Source organism: Taurulus bubalis (assembly GCF_910589615.1).
Source record: "Taurulus bubalis genome assembly, chromosome: 5".
Taxonomy (NCBI): Eukaryota; Metazoa; Chordata; class Actinopteri; order Perciformes; family Cottidae; genus Taurulus; species Taurulus bubalis.
In genome coordinates this window covers 10064260-10087725 of record NC_136593.1, presented here as the reverse complement: position 1 = coordinate 10087725, position 23466 = coordinate 10064260, and the positions used below count along the sequence as shown (strand labels likewise).

Genomic DNA, 23466 nt, shown 5'->3' with positions numbered 1-23466 from the left:
AGAAAGCATCCAAACTCCCCAAAGGAAGCAGGGGCTGAGATTCAAGCCATGAGCCTCCTTGCTACGCAGCAAACGTGTCTATACCAGTTCAAATTGACTACTAAAAAATGTTAATCAGTAGCCTGCAAGGCTATTCAAGTACAGTTCTATATGTCGTCGGACAACTCATTTAACATGCTGCATATCATCCATGATAACACAATTGCTTACAGCGAGCAAGACAAATGTTTTGCTTGAAATATGTTTGCTTTGACAAAGTTCAGAGGTGTGGTTTACATTTATATGTCACAGATTGAGGCTTGCACACAAAAATTAGGTATGTATTAAATAGTAAAAAATTATGAATAGGTGAGTCACCCTGTGAGCATGAAAATGAAATGATATTGAGTAAAATCAGTGGTGGAAATTAACAAAGTAGACAACATTACTACACAGAAGCATATGTACGTTTTTCTGCACTACATGATAACTTAGTTACATCTACATTGCAGATTCAGATGAATACAAACAAATTCAACAAATACATAATGATAAGATCTAATTGATACTCAGTTGTAAAGTCACAAGCTACAGTATGCCAGTATATAAAGTAATTTAATATAGCAACAGTAACAACATTCAGGTTATGTAACATCAGTGTTGCTAGTAATGTATACTAGTCATGTCTTATTATAATGTTATTGTGTCTGTTTTTACCATATAAAATGACTTTGAGTACCTTTAAAAGCACTATGTAAATCAAATGTATTATTAATATTAGTATGTGCACGTTAATGCATCAATAGGAAATTGCATAATATAAAATAAATAATTCTGAAAAATGGGCCATTCTTTATAATTGACTATAAGTAAATATATACTGTATATAAGAAGTTTAAGAAGTTTTAGTAGCCTATATTTTGATGCTAAAACTTTACTTGTACTTAGGCTAATTAAACAAAGAAGAAAACACGATTGGATTACTTCTTCTACCATTGAAAAGAATGAATGAAAGATACAGGAGCGATGAGTGCCTATCATGGTTTGCATAATTTCTTCACAACGACCTACATTTCCCGACAACCCTTTCGGCAGGTTAAACGTACCCACACGCTGCCAGCAACTTCGAACAGCCCTTTCGGAGCCTGTCAGCTGTGTGTGTCGCCTGGCTGTGCTGCTTCTTGAAAACTGGAAACATGCTATCCTTCGCCCTGAAACGAGTCACGCGGGTACGTGTATTATACGGTACTGGTTTTGTGTCAATGTTTCTTTGACGGTGTGTTTGAGTTGTGTAAGTTAAGTTAACTGGCGTTTCTTTACGGTTGAACCGTGAGCTAGCTTAACGTCAATACGGTTAGTTGTGGGTGGGGGTTACCTGCCCACCTGTGCCTCATCAAGTCACCACACGTAAGAATGATTGCGGCAGTTAAACGCGTGCTATCTTTTCTGCCCTGTTCATATTGCACATTTTACATATTGGCTTGTTAGCCGAGGTGCTAGCAGGCTAGCACTCGGTGCATGTTATGTAGCTGCAGTTGAGTCCACGTAATGATGCAACAGCGACTGCTCGGTTTCATCATGTGGGACAACTGCAAGAAAAGAAAAAAAGCGCCACGCGTCTCTGTATCACCAGGCGCGATGTAACGGCCTCTTTGGGGTTATTTAGGGACGGTAACTTCATTATTCTACAAATAATCAGAATTACACACGCTGTCTTTGTGGAGTCAAGTGAGAAGCCTCGAGAATTGTAACTATGCAAATAATGCAAGAATAGGTATTCAGTGAAGGCCCCCTAATAACGTTCAAAGGGCAAAATGAAGCTGAAGTATATTGCAGGAGTACCGAGAAAATATTAACTTTTCTACTTCTACAGATAAGGCTTTGTTTTTGTCAAAGCAATAGTTATTGTTTGAGCTGTATCAGCAGATTGTTGTATTTGAAGCATTAGTTTAGGATAATGTAAGATTAATTTTCCTATTTGATATAATCTTCATATATATGATGACTTAAAGCTCAAGGTCCACTTACCTCGTTTGCCCAGTTACCCGTTCATAAGGTAGCTCCAACTAATGATAAAACTTGGGGAAAGTATTTTGAGATACCTTTCAGAATAACGCACGACAATTCAAAGGCACCAACAATCCGCAGCCACTCTTTCTAAACCCAATCCATCACAATCTGAACATTACAACCTCCTAGTTTTTATTGCAGGTTTGTAAATAGTATCTTATACTTCAATGAAAACGTTTGACATAGCGTTAATAATTTAACTTTACATATGTGCTTAAGTACAGAACTACATTACAATGTAGAGTGGGTGCAATTACCCTGGTTAATTATTATATGTTATTATTGTTATGCTTTTAAACTCATTTTATGCTTTTACGGTAATTGTAGCCCTCTTGATAAAACATGTTTTAATGACCCAGTGTAGCCCAGTGTTCTCATTTTAAAGATATTAGGTTTTATACTCTTTTAATTAAATTAAACAAGTTGCTTGGTGAGTTGAGGCATTGGGGTGATGGAGGTGTTGGGGGGGAGTTGTTTCAAAGCTATTAATATCCTAATTTTGAACTTTATGAAGTGACCTATTTTGGAGATGGTGCAAATTTCATGTAGTTTCTCAAACAACTAGGCTATGCCACGTTTGTGCCAAAGTTGTGTGGCATGTATTCAGACCTAGTTTTATAAGTCACTGTCTGTGTGTTTGAAGTTAAACTAACTGAATCACATGCAGGCATGCTTTTCCTATTGGTGGTAATTGGTTTCATGTGCATCTTGATTGAATTCCAGAAGGACTCACAAGACCCTTTGTTTTTTTTGGGGGTTAAGGAATGCAGTGTCCCCACAGGATCTGTATGTATGTATGTGAGGGAGAGATTTCAGGCGCTGTGCTTCTTTTTGTTGCTGTTGACATACAGTAGGATGGTGTAAAGGTGGCTAAAGATGAAAGAATCTCAACTTTTGAGACTTGTATCATCAGAGTATTTCATCTGTGGATAGTATCTACCTATCTGTGGAAAACCGACTACTTTGGTTATTATGGGGGTGGTTGCTCTTAAATAGGCCGGTCGCGGCAGCTAATGGATTCTAGTTAGTCAATTTAAGAATACAAATCTCTAATCCCATTTTGAAAAACCTTTTCCCAGTACAAGAGGCCAAAGAAGCAAGGCTCTTAAGCTGTCACTTTTCTACCTGTGCCTACACTATATTTCTTTTGATAAAGAGAATAGTTCTCTGTTGATTTTTTTCCATCTATTTTTTTTCTAAGCTTTTTCCTTTTTTATAGCAATTTTAGGCCATTAAAATCACTTGCTGCTTGTGCAAATGATGCTTGAATTACATGGATTTTGTTCCACGTGAATTTTCCCATCTCACCAAATAAAGCTGTGTTCAATCTTAGGTCCAATATGTTCTGCCGGACAAAGCACCTCGACAATGCAGCTTTAAATAATTTGCCGCACATTTGAGTTCAAAATGGCACACATTTAAATTGTAAACTTAAATAGAGCAAAGTGAGTGTGAATATCACAGAATGTAGCATTTCGATTTTCAGGTTTTTTTTGGCACCTTATTTCTGTACTTTCAATAATTAATTTTTAACCGCTTGTGTTTAAGGACTGCAAGGAGGTCTGCTCAAATATCTTTAACTTCAAGGGCTGCTGTTCGGAATACTTAAAAATGGTTCATTGTGGTTCTCCTTGTGTTTAAACATGCAGAAAAGTAACAAGCTTTAAAAGATGACGTTCCCACGTCTGAATCTGTTCGTTAACTTTCTGCTCCTGCTTGATAATACTTTATTAGTTTGACCTTAGTCTTGTCTGGCTGCAACTACAAGAAGGAAAGTCAACATGCTCTGATGTACCCAGCATCTATGTACACTGAAAGACAGAAACTCAAGAAAACTATTAACCCATCTCAACGGTTGTCTCCTGGTTTTTACAAAGTAACAATGCTGGACAAAATGTTTGGTTTAAAATGTGAGAAGTTAAAATATCTATCTATCTATCTATCTATCTATCTATCTATCTATCTATCTATCTATCTGGCAAAATGTACCTCCTGTGTATCTTTAGTTGTTTTGTTAACTTAAGTGAAAAACAAGAGTAATTTGGGATTAGAGTTAAATGAAAATCTATCAATATATAGTTGGTAGTTAAAATCGATACTAAATCTCATCTTACCCGTGCTGCTGTGTACTGATAGATTAGAGATTGGTGCATAACTCCTACTCATCATGTGTTTGTTTGAAGTTCTGACAGAAAGATTTTCCAACTTTTCTCAAAAGTCGGCAGAGGTTGACTCATTTGTAGAGAATGTCTTTTTGTTTTCACCTATATGTTGTCAACATAAACCAGCTGAGTGGTATTTGTGCATTCAGTATTAGCCAGCAATACGCTTAAAGTTTTTTTTAAATATCTACTCTACTACTATAAATTGACCCAGAAATAGTTTTTGGTGTCACCCTGAACGCAGCCTGTCTGGCTTCATCAACTCCCACAGCGAAACCACTAAAATTTCAATTTAATGCTTTTATACACATCATTTTTTTGACAAAACTAACATGGCACTGTCACAGCAGAGTTATTTGTTTTGCTATTTTAATTCATTGAACAGGAGCAGAACATCATGACTTGATTCCATGAAAGATGACAGCCACTTCCTTCAAATTTTTAAGTGTTCCTCAACCAAGACCAGCCTAAACGCACGTCAAACAAACAAACATCTGCCAGTGTCTTGAGATACCTTACACTTCATGTACCTCATGCATGTTTTAAGCTTTTTTTGTTCACATCTTGACAGTCACAAAAGGTACACAAAAAGTCTTCTGCATCCAAATAGATCCGAGTGCTGGTTCAGGCTTTTCAAATGTGCTGCGTTTATCGTTCTCATAACATTTAATATTTCATTTTAATGTGAAAAACATCAAGTGGGGTAATAAGAAATTATACCAGGTGTTTCTGACATTTTATTGACAAAATTATTAATTGATAAAATTATTGGCAGATACATAAAATAACAAGGGTTAATTGCAGCCCCAGTTTAGTCAAGTTTGCTTCACCTGCCATACTGTCCTGAAGATGTATGCTTCTGTAAATTTAAAATCCACAAAATCTGATTTCCTCTCCTTTAACTGGTGACGTGAGAATACAGTAAGTTTACAATGCAAAAACCTAGTTAAAGAAACAGTGTGTAGTAATTTGTGGTATCTAGTGGTGAGGTCACAGATGGCACCCATTTGAATAGGAAGCCCAGTGTAGAGCTTTTTCACCATCATCGCCATCACCACAAAAAGGGTTGTGGAATGACTCCAGCCTATACGTATCTTTCCACCGCCTACACCTCCTGAAAATTGGCTTTGTTGCCGGCATCTCTTATGTCTCTGATTGTCTCCTTGACAACCCTTTGACCCGAATACAGTGGATTCGCCCTGGGTTCGGCCTCTGTCCCTTCACGCCTCTTCACCCCATCCAGATTTCTCAGTCTAGTGTTATCTAAACTGAATCACAGGGCAATTTGTAATGGACAGCCCTGCTATTAGTCAGTGACAGGGACAGAGGCAACTACGTGTCAGACTGACGGATGCTGCTGCCCTGTTGACACTTCTTCTCTATACCCTTACATATTCTTATTTTTTCTTCTGTCTCCTAGTCCTTTCTGTTTTGCTTCTGTTACTTGGCTGATTGTTGTTTGGTTCAGCCACTGATAGACAGCAGTCATCTGTAAAATTGACTCATCAGGAGCTGCTTCAGGAAATGGGCAAAATAATACAGAACTAGGATTAATGAAATAGTTTTCTTTCTTCCCTCTTCTTTCTGTCTGCCATTTGTCTTTGGGCACAGATGTTTGACAGGGAAGGCAAACTGCCAATAATTACCTTATCATTGTCACTCATATGCAGTACATCTGTGGCTCTGCCATTATCTCGTGCTCGGCGCCCAGGTTGATGTGGCCTGTCCCGCCCCTTTTCTCACAGCAAAGTTTTCATCAAGTTCACCTTCAAACGGCAGCATCATCTGTCGCCTAAAAATAGTCCAGCTGTGACATATTCGGTGCTTGTATCTTGGCTTTCACTTTCCTTGGATCAGTTTATCTTGTGTTTATTAATTAATCTTCCGTAATGATCAGTGCTGGGAAGTGAGGCAGGAAAGTGGAGCGGCAGACCACAGGGACTGACCTGCGTGTTTGTTTAAGCTCAGTGCTGTCTCGTTTGGACGCCGTGGAAGTGATGGCGATGACAAGGCGAACTAATAAAAACGCCACATGAGTGCTACTTGGCTGAGTGTGCTTAGCAGCTTTGAGAGACAGGTTGAGGGTGGGGAAAGGAAAGCAGGGATGGAGGAGGAGGAGGAGTTACCCTTGTCTGTTTTGCAGTCGTCAGTAGCGCTATAACCATGGCAGTGTTGGCTTGTGTTGGGTTTTTCTGCCACTGCTTTCCCAAGCCTTGGTGTGTCCCAGCAGAAGTGCAGACAGCAAAGGACAGTTCCCGTCAAGATTTAATGACCCGTGTGATTTCTCAGCGAGAAACTTGTCCTCGGAGGCAGCCCGACCTGTCTCCCCAGGCCTTCATCTCTTCCAGAACCCGGAGGAGGGGGGGGGGCTTCTCCCCCTTCCACCACGGCCACTAGTGACAGAAGGCCAGAGTAGAAACTGTTAGAAATCAGCCATTAATGCGCAAGTTGCCTCCCCTGGTGTGTCACCGCTGCTCCCTCTGCCACCCCAGGGAGCAGATGAAGAGGCGGAGTAGAGAGGATGGGCCTCTCAGCGATGGAGTAGATAAACTATCTGCAAGCTGTTCCTAAGGATAAAGTGTTCTTATTAACTGTTTTGTTTTTGTACACAGAATGTTGAATTATGAGACCAAGATTGGTCGGAAAGCCTTCATTATTTCTGGCCAATATTCAAATTAAACCGTGTTTTTGTCTTGAAATGTGTGAAAAACTAGAGTTGATTTCTTTCCAAGATTTACAGTGCCTTTTAAAGCCGCTACAATAGATTAAGTACCCAGACATTTTTTACACTACATGGAATACGCGTGAATTGCATTTTCTGTTCTTCATATGGGTGTTTTTATCTAGTGCTGAGCATTGTTTTAATTGCTTTGTAATGACGCTATTAAAGGGAGCTTGTCCCTCTCACCTGTACAGATGATAACTATCGGTTGGCAGTGGTGGGATTGATCTCAACACGGAGTCATCATATTGTGGATTAAATGACAGAAGTGAGACACTTTGTTCTAAACGCTATCAACCTGTCATGGAGGTTTATTTTTCCTTCTATTTGTGTTTTCTCCCACACAGTCACAGTGACTTCTCTGTTGATAAGGGAACTTAAGCACAGAAGTGCACACATAAAGCACAGCTGTAATACAGTGCAATCTTTTGTTGCAGTCAAAGTCTTTATTCACCTATGGAAAGTATCTACTGTATGCAATACCAAGCCAGAAATGTAGTGTTGGAACAATCCATCAGAGGCATGGTGCATAGAAGAACCAGGATTGAAGCCAGTTTAAGATTTGTGTTTAACTTTAAAAAAAGAAAAATTGTATGGACTCTGCACACTCAAGTGATCAGGCATTGCAGCAGCAGCAGCAGAACTCGCCAGCCCCAGTCCAGATTAGATAAGCAGGAAGTGCTGAATCTGTTCTCTATGCCTCCTTCGGCACACTGGGGCTGTAAAAGTCAGTCCCCCAGTTTGTAGAAGTGCTGATAGAGGCATAATTGAACAACCACGCTGATTATTGATATCATGCAAACACGCCAGTTTCTAATTATTCAGGGCTACATGTTGGACTGTAGGAACAGAGGGGGTGGAGGGGGGACTTTAAATGTCTCCTTATTTATATATAACAAATAAGAGTGTGTTACTTCAAACAAGTAAAATGATCAAATACATTCTGTAAAAAAATATTGCTCTATGTAACATCTCTTAATTACGTTCCGGTTGCTCTTTATGGCTGGAGCCCCAGCTAGTTTAATCTTTATAGATGATGATAATAATAAACATTCGCAGTGGGTCCCTTTTTGTATTTCCTGTTGCAATGTGTGTTGTTAATGCAGTAGTTGAAAGGATGTAAACTTGGACAAAAGCTGTTTCCCTAGCAACAGAATAGCAATGAAAAGCTCAAACTCGAAAATGCATGTTATTAATTCTTTTTTTCCTTTTCTACACACCCACATTTTAGATATTTTTTCTCATGTTGTAGCTGCAATGCTCCTCTGTTCCCATATTTGTATTAAAGCAATGGAAATGTGCAGTGCATTGGTTTTGGTTGAATGGCACCAAACCGTAGCAACGTATGTCAGTACTCATGAGAGCCATTTTACTGCAACGGTCCAGAATTAGAAAATGTGTTCACGATAACTGTCCTATCCGTATAAAACCAAAATGCTTTCAATCGATCATTTTCCCTTTCGCTCTCATCATACCCTCCAATCATGCAACTTCTCTTCTGCTCACAGCCACTGTGTCAGCGAGCCCCGGTTCGTCTCGCCGTACGTGGTCAGCAGTCCCACGCCGCCACCCGTGCAGTGGATGAAGATCGTCCATGGACGGGCCAGGAAAGCCTGGCTGAGGACGACCCCGAGATGTGGGATCTGCTGCTAAAGGAGAAGGACAGGCAGTGTCGCGGATTGGAGCTCATTGCGTCTGAGGTAGGACATCTTGCTTGATGACTTTTTTTTTTTAATTGACCAGTTTTTGACTATGTACATTCTACTTAATTGAGCAGTTAACAGAGCGATAGGAAAAGATGAAATAGACATTTCTTTGAACCTCTTGATTGGTCTGTCAGGGACATTATTTGCCAAATGCCGCAGTGAAGTTGACATCCAAGCAGGTACTTTGAATTACAAAGTAAATAATTTTCCATTTAGTCAGCCTATAGTACAATGTAAAGACTAATCCTATACCATTTAGTACTGATTTGAGTTTGCACATTTTTCAAGAAAGATAGTCAATGTAAACACGTACTCAATGCCTTTAAAAGCTGGCAGCACTTCCATCGTATGTTGGGAATGGAGATAGCTGAGAACACCTCATCACCTCTGATTAATGTTTTGGCAAAATGAATGGATAAAATGATAGTCTTGCTAGCCTCATGGATATATATTCTGGTTGTATCTTTTTTAAATATTTGTATCCATATCACTGCTGGCAGCATTGATAGAAAAGCCCTTATCACTGGTTCATCGGGACTCATTCTGTAGATAAATACAGTATGCACAGTATACAATGATGGGTATTTCATTTGAAATGCATACACTGCAAATGTATTCATTCTTTAGTCATATTTATTCCTACTTCATCTTGCTGTTGTATATGTTATATATTTTATCCCAGTAAATGTTCTGTTTTTGGAATGTTTAAGGGCATTGCTAGGGCATTGAATCTATGACATTCTGGCTCAAACACAAATGATATCAAAGATATCATGAACTCTGCCTGGTGTTGTTTGAAAGAGTAAATTCATATTATTTAAATGTAGCTTTTTAAATAGTGAAAACGCTCACAGGGTACAGTACGTTCTATAAGCCAGAATTGTCAGTTGTTTCAAAACCATGTGGCTTACTCTTTGTTTTCATTCCAAGGCTGGATGGTGTGAAATGAAACATTTTACTATTCAAAAGTGCAGAAGAGGTTTTATCATGTATTGTTCTTGCTCGCTCCTCCTGTTTCTTCTTTGCCACAGTAGTTTTTCAGTGGAGTATACCGGCCCCCTCTCTACACAAAGCCTGACCGCTCTAGTGTGAGATAAAGCTGATATCTTCATTCTGCCTCCTCCCCACCTCACTCGGCAAGGCACATCACAGTAACGGCTCGGGAAGGCATTCCTTGAATGAAAAGACTCACTCACACACACACACACACACACACACACACACACACACACACACACACACACACACACGCTTAGAAGCAAATGTATTTCCTTTTGTAATATATGCAGAGATGTCTGCATGACAGACGGACGCAGCAGAGCGCTTTTCCTGGAGCTGTTATCTCCCTTGATCTCCTCTTGGCTTCTAGGTGAAGCATTTGCATAACAGCACACACACGCGCGCACACACACAGTGTGGAGACAAGACTGTACTATCTGTTCTTGTGTCAGACTCTATAACTGGCCAGTGTGATAATATAAGTACAGTAAGTGTTGTCAGGGGGCCATACCAAAAGAGGTTTCCTTGGTCAGTTACTGTACCGAGTCAGGGTTGCATTTGTGAAGTATATGCAACAGGTGGTCACTTCAAACATGTTTGTGTAGATCAGAATCATTTAAGATTTGGATTGGACTCATTGAAACATACCCCGTTTTATTTTTTATATCATATTTGAATGTGTTTTTTCACATAACATATTTGCTTACAGTAGGCTTAGTATTTTGCATAATGCGTCATACTATACACATTTGTATAATATCTTTGTGGAGAGAAGAAAAGTGATGTTTGGGGACAGTTTGGATGACATTTCTGCATCTCCAGCATGCACAAAATACTTAGTTTTCAACCAACAGCAATACTTTACTCCTCAAGTACAAGATAAACACGAAGTTGTAACCGTTAGCTGCAACTAAAGGTTATTGTATTAATAATAAATATGGCAATTTATTGTCTTGATAAATCATTTGATCCTTGAAATGTTTGAAAACTGACAAATTCCTATTGCCAGAAGTTGACCTCCTAACCAATAACTCTCCAAAACATGTTTATTATCGCATAAGACACAGAAACACTGAGAAATCCTTGCTTTTAAAAGCTATAACAAAGCAATGTTAGATTTTGTTTCTTATTTAATTTATCACAGAAAAAAGTTTCTTAAAATATGAATGTAAAAAACTCTAGCTTTAATATAGGAAATCCAGCAAAAATAAATCAAAGGAATCATTCTGCTGAAATTCTGCTAGCATATTTAACATGTCTTTTCATCTTCCAGCACACAGACAAGATATAAAGAAAACATTTAGGGTAAAATTATACGCCTTTTGCAGCAAACAAACCATACTTAAAAAAAAAAAAAAAAGGTTTTTCTTTCATTGCAAAAATGATTTAAAAAAAAGGCCATACCAATGTATCTCAGCATGTGCTGCAAAGTTTATTACATTATCTTGTATCCTCCAGCAGCGAGGCGATAAGCATTGTGATGTGCAGAGTGTTAGTCTATGGAAGTCCAGAGGTTCAATACTGTAATGATTGCCTTTAGCTGGAGGGGGATTTCTCACTATCACTTAACAGACTTTAATTTGCCGTCCTTGTCCCTTCTGTCCACTCGAGCCATTGATCTGACTGTGTGTGTTTGCTTGTGTGTGTTCTCATCACAGAATTTCTGCAGTCGAGCAGCTCTGGAAGCTCAGGGCTCCTGTCTGAACAACAAATACTCTGAAGGCTACCCAGGGAGAAGGTGAGTGTTTATTGAGCCACACCCCGGCTTACTAACACTGTTGGTATATATTCTCTGCTTTGGGATATGTGTTACATTCAAGCACACATAAACACAGACGTAGTAGTAGTAGTAGTAGTACATGAGAACCACACAACAAATAATCCACAGCATCTGCTTTGCCAAATAAGGGGATACATTGGAAGAAATTCAGTGTCCAGGCTGGTAGTTGCACGTTTTCTATTTTCAGTTTTCCTATTTTCTATTATGTCCTTCAGATTATTCACATGTATTAACAGCAAACAGAGAGCTGACCTGTTTTGAAATTCTTCTCATTTAATTCCTGGAATACAAGCCTACCATAAATCTCCCTCCCACTGAATGTTTTTTGGATTTTTTTTTTTTTAAATGTTTTTTCCGCTCGCATCCTACTCATCTGCTGTTTGCACTTAAATGCAATGAAACAAAAGGATGATCTCACTGTATGAGTGGTTTGTAAAGTAGCCATCTGTTGCTCCTTCATCTGTAACTGAAAAGGTTTGATGAGCGTTCTCACCTAAGATGTCCCTGATTTGTTGTGGTAGTTTTGGGTTTACATTGGTCTAGATTGCTCTGAGTCAGCAGCCCCAAACTACCAACCTGCGGACCGACAAAGCATTTGCTAATTGTAATTGCATTGAATTTAGGATAATTGTTCTGCTTTCCTCATCTTTCATGCCCACAACACACAAACACAATGCTGTCATTAGTGCTACCACATCACAAAGTGGATCGGATGTTGTGAAATTTGGAAATTTGGAAATATATGCATCTATATATATATTTTTTCAGTACATTTTAACTGTTTACTAACTCAGACAATTACAGAGACGAGGACGCAATGCAGTGTTCAATGTGTGTTTTGAGGAGAGCAGAGGGGGGGAAGAGGAGGTGGAAGGTGGATTGCAGTGTCTATATTGCTTTTCTTTCTGCCGGAAAAGCACTGGAATGTCAATGTTATGAATGAAGCTTCAAAGTATCTTGTACAGTCCTACGAGCCATACAACACTATTCCAATATCTGCACTGAGCATCGTAGTGAGTTTCAACTAATTATTTAGCTTTCCAACTGCAACTTTACGTTTGTTGTTTACTCTCACCACTTGCTCATTTTCAGGCAGTAGTTTCCAGAGAAATGGCTCGAAAGAACCACTGTACACTACTTGTTAGTACCTGTACAGTGGGTTACATTAGTGACTAGCTGGCGTAAAATCACAACTCTGCACTGAAACTGCAGAAGGTCTAAAAAAAAAAAAAACTATTTGCTAAAAAGATAGCCATATCAAGTTAAAAGGTGATGATAGATCAATGTTGTGTTTATAACCGTTTTACTGCTGCCCTCAAGTGGCCAAAAACCCCTCTTATTACAGGTTTAATTAAATTGTATTCATATTGTAGCTTAATCCAGCAGGTAATTTGCATGAGTTATGCATCTTCTATCAAATGGTCTGATGGTCTCTTTTCCCCCCATCCATTCTTTCAGATACTATGGTGGAGCAGAAGTGGTCGATCAAATTGAGCTGCTGTGTCAGAAACGAGCCTTGGAGTCCTTTGACCTGGACCCCGCTGTGTGGGGTGTCAACGTCCAGCCGTACTCCGGTTCCCCCGCTAATTTTGCTGTCTACACGGCCGTGCTCAAACCCCATGACCGCATCATGGGCCTGGACCTGCCTGACGGAGGACAGTGAGTAGTCAGCACAGGTTTTCTTTTATTCTTCACCTGCACCCGGTCACTTATCATCTCATTTCCTCACAATTTTCTCAGCTGCCCTAGTTATTTTTTGTTGGTCGACACTAGTGCACCATTTGCACCTGAAAAATCAAGTTGGTTTCAAGGTAATGTAACTTTATGTTTCCATCTGTTGACATGTTCCTCTCTCACCCCAGTCTGACCCATGGCTACATGTCCGACGTGAAGAGGATCTCTGCCACATCAATCTATTTCGAGTCAATGCCTTACAAGCTGAATGTAAGTCGAGAGCCCTTCTACTGATATCACCTAACGTGTTGTGAGGGGAATGGACACGTGTGTTTTATAAGCTGTGAGGAAGATGCATGTTACATATTTAAAATTGCTTTCAAATGTTTGTTATGCATGTATGTATCGGATGATAGTTCCATTTTATTTTTATGTCAAGATATATGTAGACACAGGTTTCAGAATTGGTTGACTGACTTATGAACCGACCACCTCCATGACCCGGGACTGTTGGTCCCGGGTCAGATGTTCGGTGCAAAGCATTGCTTGTTGTGCTGCAGCGCTCTGTACAAACTTTCAGTTGTATTATTGATAATCTGTCTTACTTTTGTCAGTTTCTGCCCTTAATTTTACAGTCGGTAAGAAATTGTGCTGGTATTTATAGACAAACCACACAAATGCTTTTTAGGGAATGTTACAAGTGAATATGTTGTAAACTTAAAGTATGTTGCGTATCAGGTATCAAATTTTAGCAATTTTAGTCTGCTTTATTCGAAATTATCAAATGGATAAAAAATCATTGTCTAAAGAAGAAGAAATAACAAGAATGTACAAATTTACAAAGAGCACAAATATCTAAATATGTCGAAAAATGTTTGTCTTGGGCTGTCTTTGAAAAAATAAAATTAAATGAAAAACAGGATATTGATTTTAAATAAACCGAAAAGAAGAGAACACGTCATAGAAAAGCTGTGCTTCTTTTTTGGGGTCGTCCTCTGCTTTAGTGACCCCACAGGGACGACACAAGGCAGTGTGGGTAGGGATTTAGTGTCTAAACTTCAGTCCAACAAGCACTTCCTGGCAGGTGCTGAGCAAAAGAGGGGCATAAACAGAGGTGTTTCGGTGGATATAGGGCCTCTTCACTCACAATGCAACTTTTCAGTCTTTTTAGTCGAGTATATGGATAACATTCAAAGTACTGTTTTCCACCAGCATTGAAATCTGTACAATGCGCATCGTATATTAGTGTATAGTATTTTATTCCTGGGGTCATAGTTGTGTGGTGGTGTTGGTAGCGGCTGATGGATGGCCATGAGAGTCTGCATGTCCAGACCTGCTGATATATGGCCAGGCAGGACCCCTCTGCGAGAGAGATAATGGGAAATCGACAGCCTGGCCAGCACCACTGGCTCTGTCTTCACAATGAGCTGCTTGATGGAGTGAGGGGGCATCCATAGATGTGCTCTGGAGATGGGAGATTATCAGGTTGTCTAAGTAAAGCTTTCCCTCCTTCTTTTCTCTCTTCTTTTTCTTGTCCGTGTCTCCCTTATTCGCCATCCTTTCTGTCTCCCACTATAATTTTCCTGCTCGATCCTGCCGTCTTTCTCTCCCCTGTACCGTCTCTCCTCTCTAATGCTTGGAGGAGGAGGAAACGTGTGAAACTGGAGGTTCAGGCGCAAGACACACTTGTCATTTGACTGTTCTGACTCAGATGTTCATCCCCAGCATAATGGATTGTCTAGCATACCTCAAATTTCTTATTTCAATGAAAAGAGCAGATAAAGTCTCCAAACCAACCTCTGATCTGTTCAGCCTCATCACACCAGTTGAGTAGGTCCCTCAAAGGCTGAATTAGGATAAGTGGGGGTGCATTACTGCAATTGCTCAATCTTCTTCGTTGATATGATGGGTTGAAATGTCTTCCTCCGATAAATTCCTTTCCTTTTTAAGGTAGCCAAAGTACTTCAAATGCAGCTGCTTCAAATGAATTTCAAATGGTACAAAACTGGATATGTTTGCTCTTCATCTGACAACTGTTTCCTCATCTTTTGTGCTTTTTTCTTTCCACCTGACCCTTACTCTCCTTTTTAATATTCTTATACTCTTTTCTCTCTTTCTTTTTTTTTTCTCTCAATCTGTCTCCCTCTTCGTTTCTCTGCAGACTACAACAGGACTCATAGACTACGACCAGATGGAAATGACGGCCAAGCTGTTCCGGCCCAAGCTCATCATCGCTGGCACCAGCGCCTATGCCCGCCTCATTGACTACGCCCGCATCAAGAAGGTGCATGGAGAACTCTTTCTTTATCCCAAACTCACCCAGCTTGTGTGTTTTGCTCTACCTCATCCTCTCCTGCTACCTGTTTTTTCATTTTGCAATATGAAGGTCAGAGCAGCTTATTCCTCTTATCTAAAACTCAGTCAACCTTTTCCTCTGAAGTGTCACACAGAACCGCTCCTCTTACTGATAGCCAGGATCACTCCCAACCATATCTTCACTAATTCCTTCCCCACAGTGGAGACCTGTCTGCTCTATATACTGAGCATTCACTTACACACTTCAACTTATCCCAACTCCAACCAAATTGTAGTGTCTCTCACAACACAGATGCTTTCTCTTGCCTACTCAGCTGAGCTGAACGTATACTCTCACTGACTCATGTGTGCAAGGCAGCAACTTTTAACTGCGCACCTCACTGCTCTGTTTGGCAGTGCACAAGAGGCCCCTTTATCGGTTTTGTTATACCCACCCGCTGATTCACTTCATTCACTCTGACTGCTTCCCTTTGTTGCTGCAGAGCCCCACTTTAGCTAGTACCATCAAATGGAGTGTCCCACCATTACAGAGCTGTGTTTTTATTAAACACCATAACTACTTTGCCACTAGGCCTGAAGTGGGGCCATATTTTTCCCCTGGCAAGTCTCTGTGAAACTGTTTACTGTTTTATGCCAGAATCTGCCGGGCCGGGCTCTTCTCCAGATTTTCAGAGTGTTACCTAGATTTGAGCAGCCTTTTTTTTATCTGAAAAATCGGCATTCATCAGCGACTGCACATCACCCTCATGTGTTCTTTACCCCCTCCAGTAACCCTGCCATCTATCCTGCCTCTTAATCTAATAAACATGTGCTGATCCAGTTTAGATATGAGTGGAAAGGAAGATTGTCATGATAATGAATATTAATTGGAACACTAAAAAGGTTGTTTACTGCTCTGATCATTCGCCAGCGAGTCATTTGCATGTTAGCGAGCTATTTATTGTTGGTGCCTTTTTCAATAAATGCTGGCAAGAGACTGCAAGGATTTATTGAATTATGCTGTAATATTTCAGGCCTCTGATGACTGCCGACGAGTGTAATAACAGCAGCTCCTATTTGAAAGATAGGTACTGCTTACAGATGTAGAGTTATCATCAACACCGTGGGGGTATAATGTAAATGTATTAGCGCCAAGAGGTTTTATCTATTTTTTTAGCTTGCATTTCAACATATACAGAGCACAGTTGGCAGTCTATATATCAAGAATAATACATGCATAATTATATATTTAGTCTAAATATTTGGTCAGTTCACATTTTGGCTCTGTGCCTCAGATTTAAAATTAAGCACTGACTGAAGCTGACTTGCTGAATTTCAGCTTCTTGGAGGTTTGAGTGTGTTTGCATCTATATTGGGTTAACAGTGTTCACATCTCTCCTTTTCGTACATAGTCTCCCGCGTTAAAACAATACTTAACGTACTGAAAAGGCAACTAAAGATGTTTTCATGGCCAAACACTGAAATGTTACTTCAATCCAATTGAGCATTTGTTTCACTTGCTGAAGATCAGACTCAATACAGAAACCTCTCTGAAAGTGTCATAGAGGTCGTAGACTTCAGGCTGTTACTGACTACAGTTGTTTAGACGATAATGAACGATAAATGCTTTTGGGTCTTGTACCTAAAATGTGAATATAATTTGATTTCAAAATGTCCTGTTTCGTGGTTTGTTCCCTCTTTTCCACCCTTTTTTACCCTCAGCTGTGTACTGACATTAAGGCCTACTTGCTTGCTGATATGGCTCATATCAGTGGCCTGGTGGCTACCAAAGCCATCCCTTCTCCCTTTGACCATTCTGACCTGGTCACCACTACCACACACAAGTCCCTCCGAGGAGTCAGGTAGGAACAAAAGACATTTCAGTCAAATGTAATTAGAACCGCTGCATCATATTAGTTAGTTTAATTATTTTATTATTATAATTGCACTTTTAGTATTTTTTTTATGTTTGGATTCGATTCTAATGAGATGGCGGATGAGCCTTGTTGGGTTGTAGAGAAAAATACAATTGTAAAAATGCTTTATCAGTTAATTAGTCTGTTCTGTTCAGGGCTGGCCTCATTTTCTATCGTAAGGGAGTTCGCTCAGTGGACAAGAAGGGGAAGGAGACCATGTACGACCTTGAGGACAAGGTCAACTTCTCTGTGTTCCCCTCCCTGCAGGGTGGACCACATAATCACGCCATCGCTGGTGTGGCTGTGGCACTGAGACAGGTCAGCACAACACACTAACGGCCAATTTAACTCATATTCGTATTGATGTAACACTTTATCGCCTTGGTCTGGTATTTCCTAATAAGAAGTTGATAACTCATAACTAAATCTTACTATTGAACTGCGTTTGTTCTACTTGACAAAGGAACTTGTTCCATGAGCTGCATTTGTTACTTCTCTTCCTCAACTGTGAACTTTAAACCATTAAAGAGGCTGGAAAGGCAATGTCCCTCACTTGTAACAACATGATATGTTTATATAGTAGAAAGGTGTTTTCTTGATCTCTGATTATGTTTTTCTCGCTCCCAACTGAAAAAAGAGCAAACTTTTGTTATTTTGTCTCTGTGTGTGTCCAGACCCAGTCTCCCATGTTCAAGGAGTATATCTCCCAGGTACTAAGGAACTCCAAGTCTATGGCTACAGCTCTTCTCAGCAAAGGCTACACCCTGGTATCAGGTAATCTAACTTGTATTAAAAAATGTTTTTTTGTAATCCAGAGGGCGACACTGGCTCAGCAAACGGCATAGAAAAATAAAAAAATTAAGAAAAACACACACCTCGGTCCATAAAGAGAAATGTCCTGTCACAAAATGCAAATTACATGACCGGAAAGAAAAAGGCATTTCAATTCATTATGTGCAAATAGGCTAATGCCAGTGTAGCTGTCCTGCCAGTCAAGGAAATACAACCAGATGAAAGTGGTCACTTTCTGGTTGTGAGCGAATGCTTGAATCTTGTACTGCATTTAATCCGCTAGCCTCAGCTCTTTTTTGATGTATAGCCTTCAATTGATACCTTAAAAAATACAGACTTGTCCTGTGCTTACACTGCATTGTGTGCATGCTCCTGTTTTTAATCCCTTTGTAGATGTTTGTGTAAAAAAAGGAATGGGGGGTTAGGGTTACAGTAAACAGGAAAATGGAGTGTGTACTTACACAAGTACATTGGTTCTTGTAATAGTTGAGGGAAAATGTATTACATTTATTTCCAATATACACAGTTTTTAGTGCATCTTATCAATGCAGGCTAATACAGCAGTCCTACAATACATCCTACCTTCATGAAGGTTTTAATGTTTTGTTTTTGTTGAAACTTAAGAGAGGTTTTGATTTAATTGTGCTCCTTTTGAAGGATGTAGTTTGTCTATGAAAATATATAAGAAAAAATATATATATATAAAAGTATATAAAAGATATAAAAAGGGACGATAAAGTGGTAGCGATAAACCTCTATGATGCAATACAGATCAACAGCACCCTGAACTGCAGCCTCAGATGTTTTATTAGACTGCATTACTGTTAGCTAGGTGTACCTATGAAGTAAAACTAAGTAAAGTAAGTATATACATACTGGATGTACTGTGTATATCTAACATAAACACAGTGCTCAGATGAAAATAAAGGAGAGATGCCGACAAATGCACGAGAAAGATGAAGATGTGACGCATTGGAGGCTCTGACAGCACATTACTCAACAATAATTTGGCTTCATCGTTGACTGCATGCAGTTTCATATCCTATAGCTAACAAATCTAGCGGCATTACCTCATTCATGTTAAACTCATGTTGAGGTGGTCTGATCAAAGGCTTAAAAGGGAAGTTTGTGTCTACAAAGCTTTGGACTTTCCGCCTCTTCAAAACTTTTACTAAGAATGCTGAATATTTCAGACGGGACCGACAACCACCTGGTCCTGGTTGATCTGCGGCCTAAGGGCATTGACGGGGCTCGGGCCGAGAGGGTGCTGGAGCTTGTGTCCATCACTGCCAATAAGAACACCTGCCCCGGGGACAAGAGCGCCCTGACTCCTGGTGGCCTCAGGCTAGGTAAGGAGCCGCTTCGCATTACATTTAGCTCGACTCGGACAAGATCTTGTCATACTTGTTATTAAAGTGTGGTGCTTCTTTGTGAATTCAAAAAGGTTCAAATCTAAAAAAAATACCTGAAACTTATGTCAAGATTGTCATTCTTTGATATGATCGTCAACAAACCAGCATTACGTATTCTGTATTTAAACCACAAGGTGAGTTTTCTTTTGGTCAAATTTACTTTTCTCTCAGCATCTTCTTTACTTAATTTCACTTTTTTTTTTTTTTTTTTTTATGTAGTTCTGCATATGGAAATTAGTCAGCCACCAATTAAGCCACAAGCACTGAGCAGATCATGATTAATTGAGTATGTTTGTTTTTTTAATCATCTTCCAGGAAGTTCAAGAGCTCCACATCTACGCTGCCAAATTTTTTAGCATTGTCTTAAGGCGAGAAACTGCACTTATTACCTTCTCAACGGTTTATTTGATTGAGATTTGGTCTGCACCTTAACGACCCATCAGCATCATTGTTGGTTTGTCCCATCTGGAGTCTGTGGATTTATTACTGATATTTCAAGAAGCTCCAGGGTTCTGTTTTTCTTCCAAAGACCATACGGTTCCGAAGTAGAATATAACGCAGGAAAATGTATTAGACAGTTAAACCTGTAAAAGCAAAAGGAAGCAATTACCAGTCTTAACTTTGTACTTCAAGCTGCAGATTGCATGTTCTTTTACATCCCAGGTGCTCCAGCCCTGACATCCAGACAGTTCAAAGAAGCTGACTTTGTGCAAGTTGTCGAGCTCATGGATGAAGGCTTCAAGATCGCCTTGGACGTCAAGAAAAAGACCGGTAAGCCTGCTGAGGAGGGAGGCCGATAACAATGTAGCCTGGTACATTACCAGTAAGAACATGGGCCTCAGTGTTTGTGTGTAGATTCAAGAGAGGCAACAAAAGTAGAATATGGTGTATGTTATATTAAATTGTTGGATAATTAAACATTAGCTGTTGTAAAAAGCCCAATGGGGATAAAACAAAGGACGCTAAATGGCCGTAATGGAAAGCTGAGACTTTTTTTCTTTCTCTCTCTGTTGTCGTCTTTAGGAAAGCTCCTAGACTTCAAAAACTTCCTTCTTCAGGACCCAGAGACCGTGGCTCGCATCGCCAACCTGCGCCATCGCGTTGAAGCTTTTGCCAGGCCCTTTCCCATGCCAGGCTTCCACGACCATTAAACCAAACAATGTAGAGTCTGTGCGGCCATAACAGCCAGGTGGCGTAAAGCTGGCTGAGTGTACAAGGAGATGGAGAAAGGTCACGACAGTGAAATGCGGTTGACGCTCTTTCTTCCAATCAGATCTGGGGAAACACTTTTTTTTTTTATTATTATATATATATATACACTTATTGTCATCCATCAATCATTAATGTAAAAACTCGGCCTCCAGTATGAGATCAAGAAACTATAAAGTAACAGATTTTGTAGACCTGAAGAACATATTTTCTATTGTATGCGTAAAGATCTATCTCAGTTGTCATCACACAATGTCTTTAGTGTGTGGGAGGGAAGAAAAAAATAACATGTCAAATCAAACAACCAACAGCTCTTAGTGTCACAGACTCTGTAACTTGATTGGTGTATAATTAGTTTTTTATAATGAGATATACTGAGAGGTCTTAATGCTGTAAAGAGTGTTAATTAATGTCACTAATGTTTTAATTATATTCACAAGGAGATGTGAGCATGATAGCTTTCTTTTCTGTTTATTAAACCAGGTACACAAGGAGACTTTATGAGATGAAGGGTGATCAGCCATACAACCTTGTTCTGGCTTTTAGATTTGTGGGGCAAATATTTTGAAGATCAGAAATTAACGCTGTAAATAATGTTTGACAACATTTAAAGAGTGTTGTGCATCTTGTCTCTAAAGGTCAGAATACACAGGAGGTGGACAAAATATAATTTATAAAAACCCAATAAAGCAACATTAACAATTGTATTCATGTTAACAGTTTTTTTCTTTTCTTTTTTTTAGCAAATCAAATATATGCTTATTTTTCTTTTTTGTTCCAGCATGTCAGTGATGTTGGATTTGAGTTGCTAAATATTTTTGTTACGATAGATGATTAACCAAACGGAATAATAACCGAAAATGTCATCCTGGATTATTTTATACTTTAAGCGTTTACAAAACATCTATACTTTTCTATGTCTTATTTAACAAGAAGGAACCCTGTAACCGCCATCAGTTCACATACATCTCGAGGTTTCCATTCCCAGCTGGTTTGTTGTTCTAGAAGAAAGAGTATTTATAGTGCAGTCTGCCTGATATTTCACGATGCCGTTCAATGATGGAAATTGTGAAGCAGCTTGATTTTGGCTCACAGAAGGGAAGTGTTGTCATTATCACTGCATCAGTGAGGATGCAAGAATTCGGTTTGTAAACTGTTCACACAGCACAATCGAGAAAAGAGTGCTAGAATTAGTGTGTTTACTTTCTTACTGCACAAAACACTGCTTCTCAAGTGAACCAAATCATATGAATTATCCACATCACAAGTTTTTGACAGCCAAACTATATCAAGTATTTTACTACTATGTTCATACATCTGTTTGTCTTGTATCATCTCGACTATGTTGCCAACCTTTTTACTGTACATCAACAGTTTGCTCTAACTTTCTTTTACAGACCATGTTGTTTACTTTTAATTGGTATAAGATGAGTCCTAATAAAACCCAATAATGCATAGTTTGTGTTTTGTCATTGATGTCAATACACATCACCAATCACACATTTTGTCAAAAAAAAACAAACATTTAAACAATGTGTGGAGGAAGATATCCTTCAGTCAAAATGCAATAATAGTGTTTCTGTAACAGCCAGAGTTGTGGCAAATAATGTGAGTAAAATTAGCTTTAGCTATTGCACAGCATGATGTCAATCACTTTGTTTATGATGATTGACCGGAGATGTATATGTTTATCTGGAGGGGTTTGGATATAACAATACATCCTCCCAGACACTAAAGTAGGTTCACAGATCATCCTAAACTTGATTTCACCACTTTTGACTGTATACTTTGTTCATAAATCTGCTCGGTTCAACCGCCGTGACTCACTATCAGATTGACTTCAGGCTGGAAAAAACCCACTGGACCACATATCCACGTGGACAACTTACAATGGGACCATTACGACTCTTTCCCACTGCTTCACCAAGTAGCGTTAGGTGTTAGCTGCTTGTGCTAACGGGGCTCTCCTGAGTGTTGGCTCCGCCCCTGATGGCACATTCACATCTGCTATTGAACTTCTTCTCATTTGATATTAAAGTGATGTCTTGCTATCTGCTGCCGTTTCTCCTCGACTTGACCGCTTCTGTATGTGAATTAGCTTGTGGATGAGGGTACTTTTTCTTCAGTTGGTTGTTTGGCACGTGGATGCTGTCATTCTGTGAAGTAGTTTAATGTTGGAATATGGATTAATGTGTATGAGAAGTGTTAATGGACTGCTTTGTGTTGTCATTCCCCCAGACGGCTGTGTTTTACTGACTCAAATGTTGTATACTAATAACGTTTGATTCAAACACAGCTCTCTGAATCTGATGGTTAACTTGTCTTTATTGTATTCTACTGCTGCAGCTGCATTGATTGTAAATCTGAAGCTTGTATCAAGGTATCGGTGTTTTCTGCTACTCGGTGTCAGATAACATTTTATCAAGGCTTTGTCTGCTCCGAGGCTTTCAATACCTTTCACAGAACCTGCTGCAGTGGTTTAGTCTGCTGCTGTATATAAGGAGGATTGTTGTGCTCTGATTTATCCATACCTGCTCCCTAAATACTGGACTATAGAGGTGTAAAGTAGGCCTTTTACAAATGCCTCTTAACAAATACTTAAACTGAACTGACTATTGATTCACCGTTCACGATTTTGTAGCTTTTAGCAGTGGAGCTCCCCTCACTGGTGACTGAGCTGTTATCCATATGGGAAGTACTAGCATTTAGTTTTGTATCTGAATCTAATGCAGTTTTGGAGAAATGTAAAA

At 39.5% G+C, this 23466-nt stretch overlaps 1 protein-coding gene across 1 annotated transcript; it reads left to right on the top strand.

The window, feature by feature from the left end:
* Nucleotides 1-1175: 1175 nt before the first annotated feature.
* shmt2 (serine hydroxymethyltransferase 2 (mitochondrial)) lies at nt 1176-22180 on the top strand (the record flags this gene model as incomplete). Its single annotated transcript, XM_079218994.1, has 12 exons — nt 1176-1208; nt 8442-8633; nt 11297-11376; nt 12877-13077; nt 13281-13362; nt 15254-15376; nt 17110-17249; nt 17459-17621; nt 17978-18077; nt 19289-19444; nt 20171-20278; nt 20531-22180. 12 exons carry the CDS (start codon nt 1176-1178, stop codon nt 20656-20658), a joined length of 1506 nt encoding a protein of 501 aa, XP_079075120.1. The 3' UTR covers nt 20659-22180.
* Between the last annotated feature and the right edge of the window lie 1286 nt (nt 22181-23466).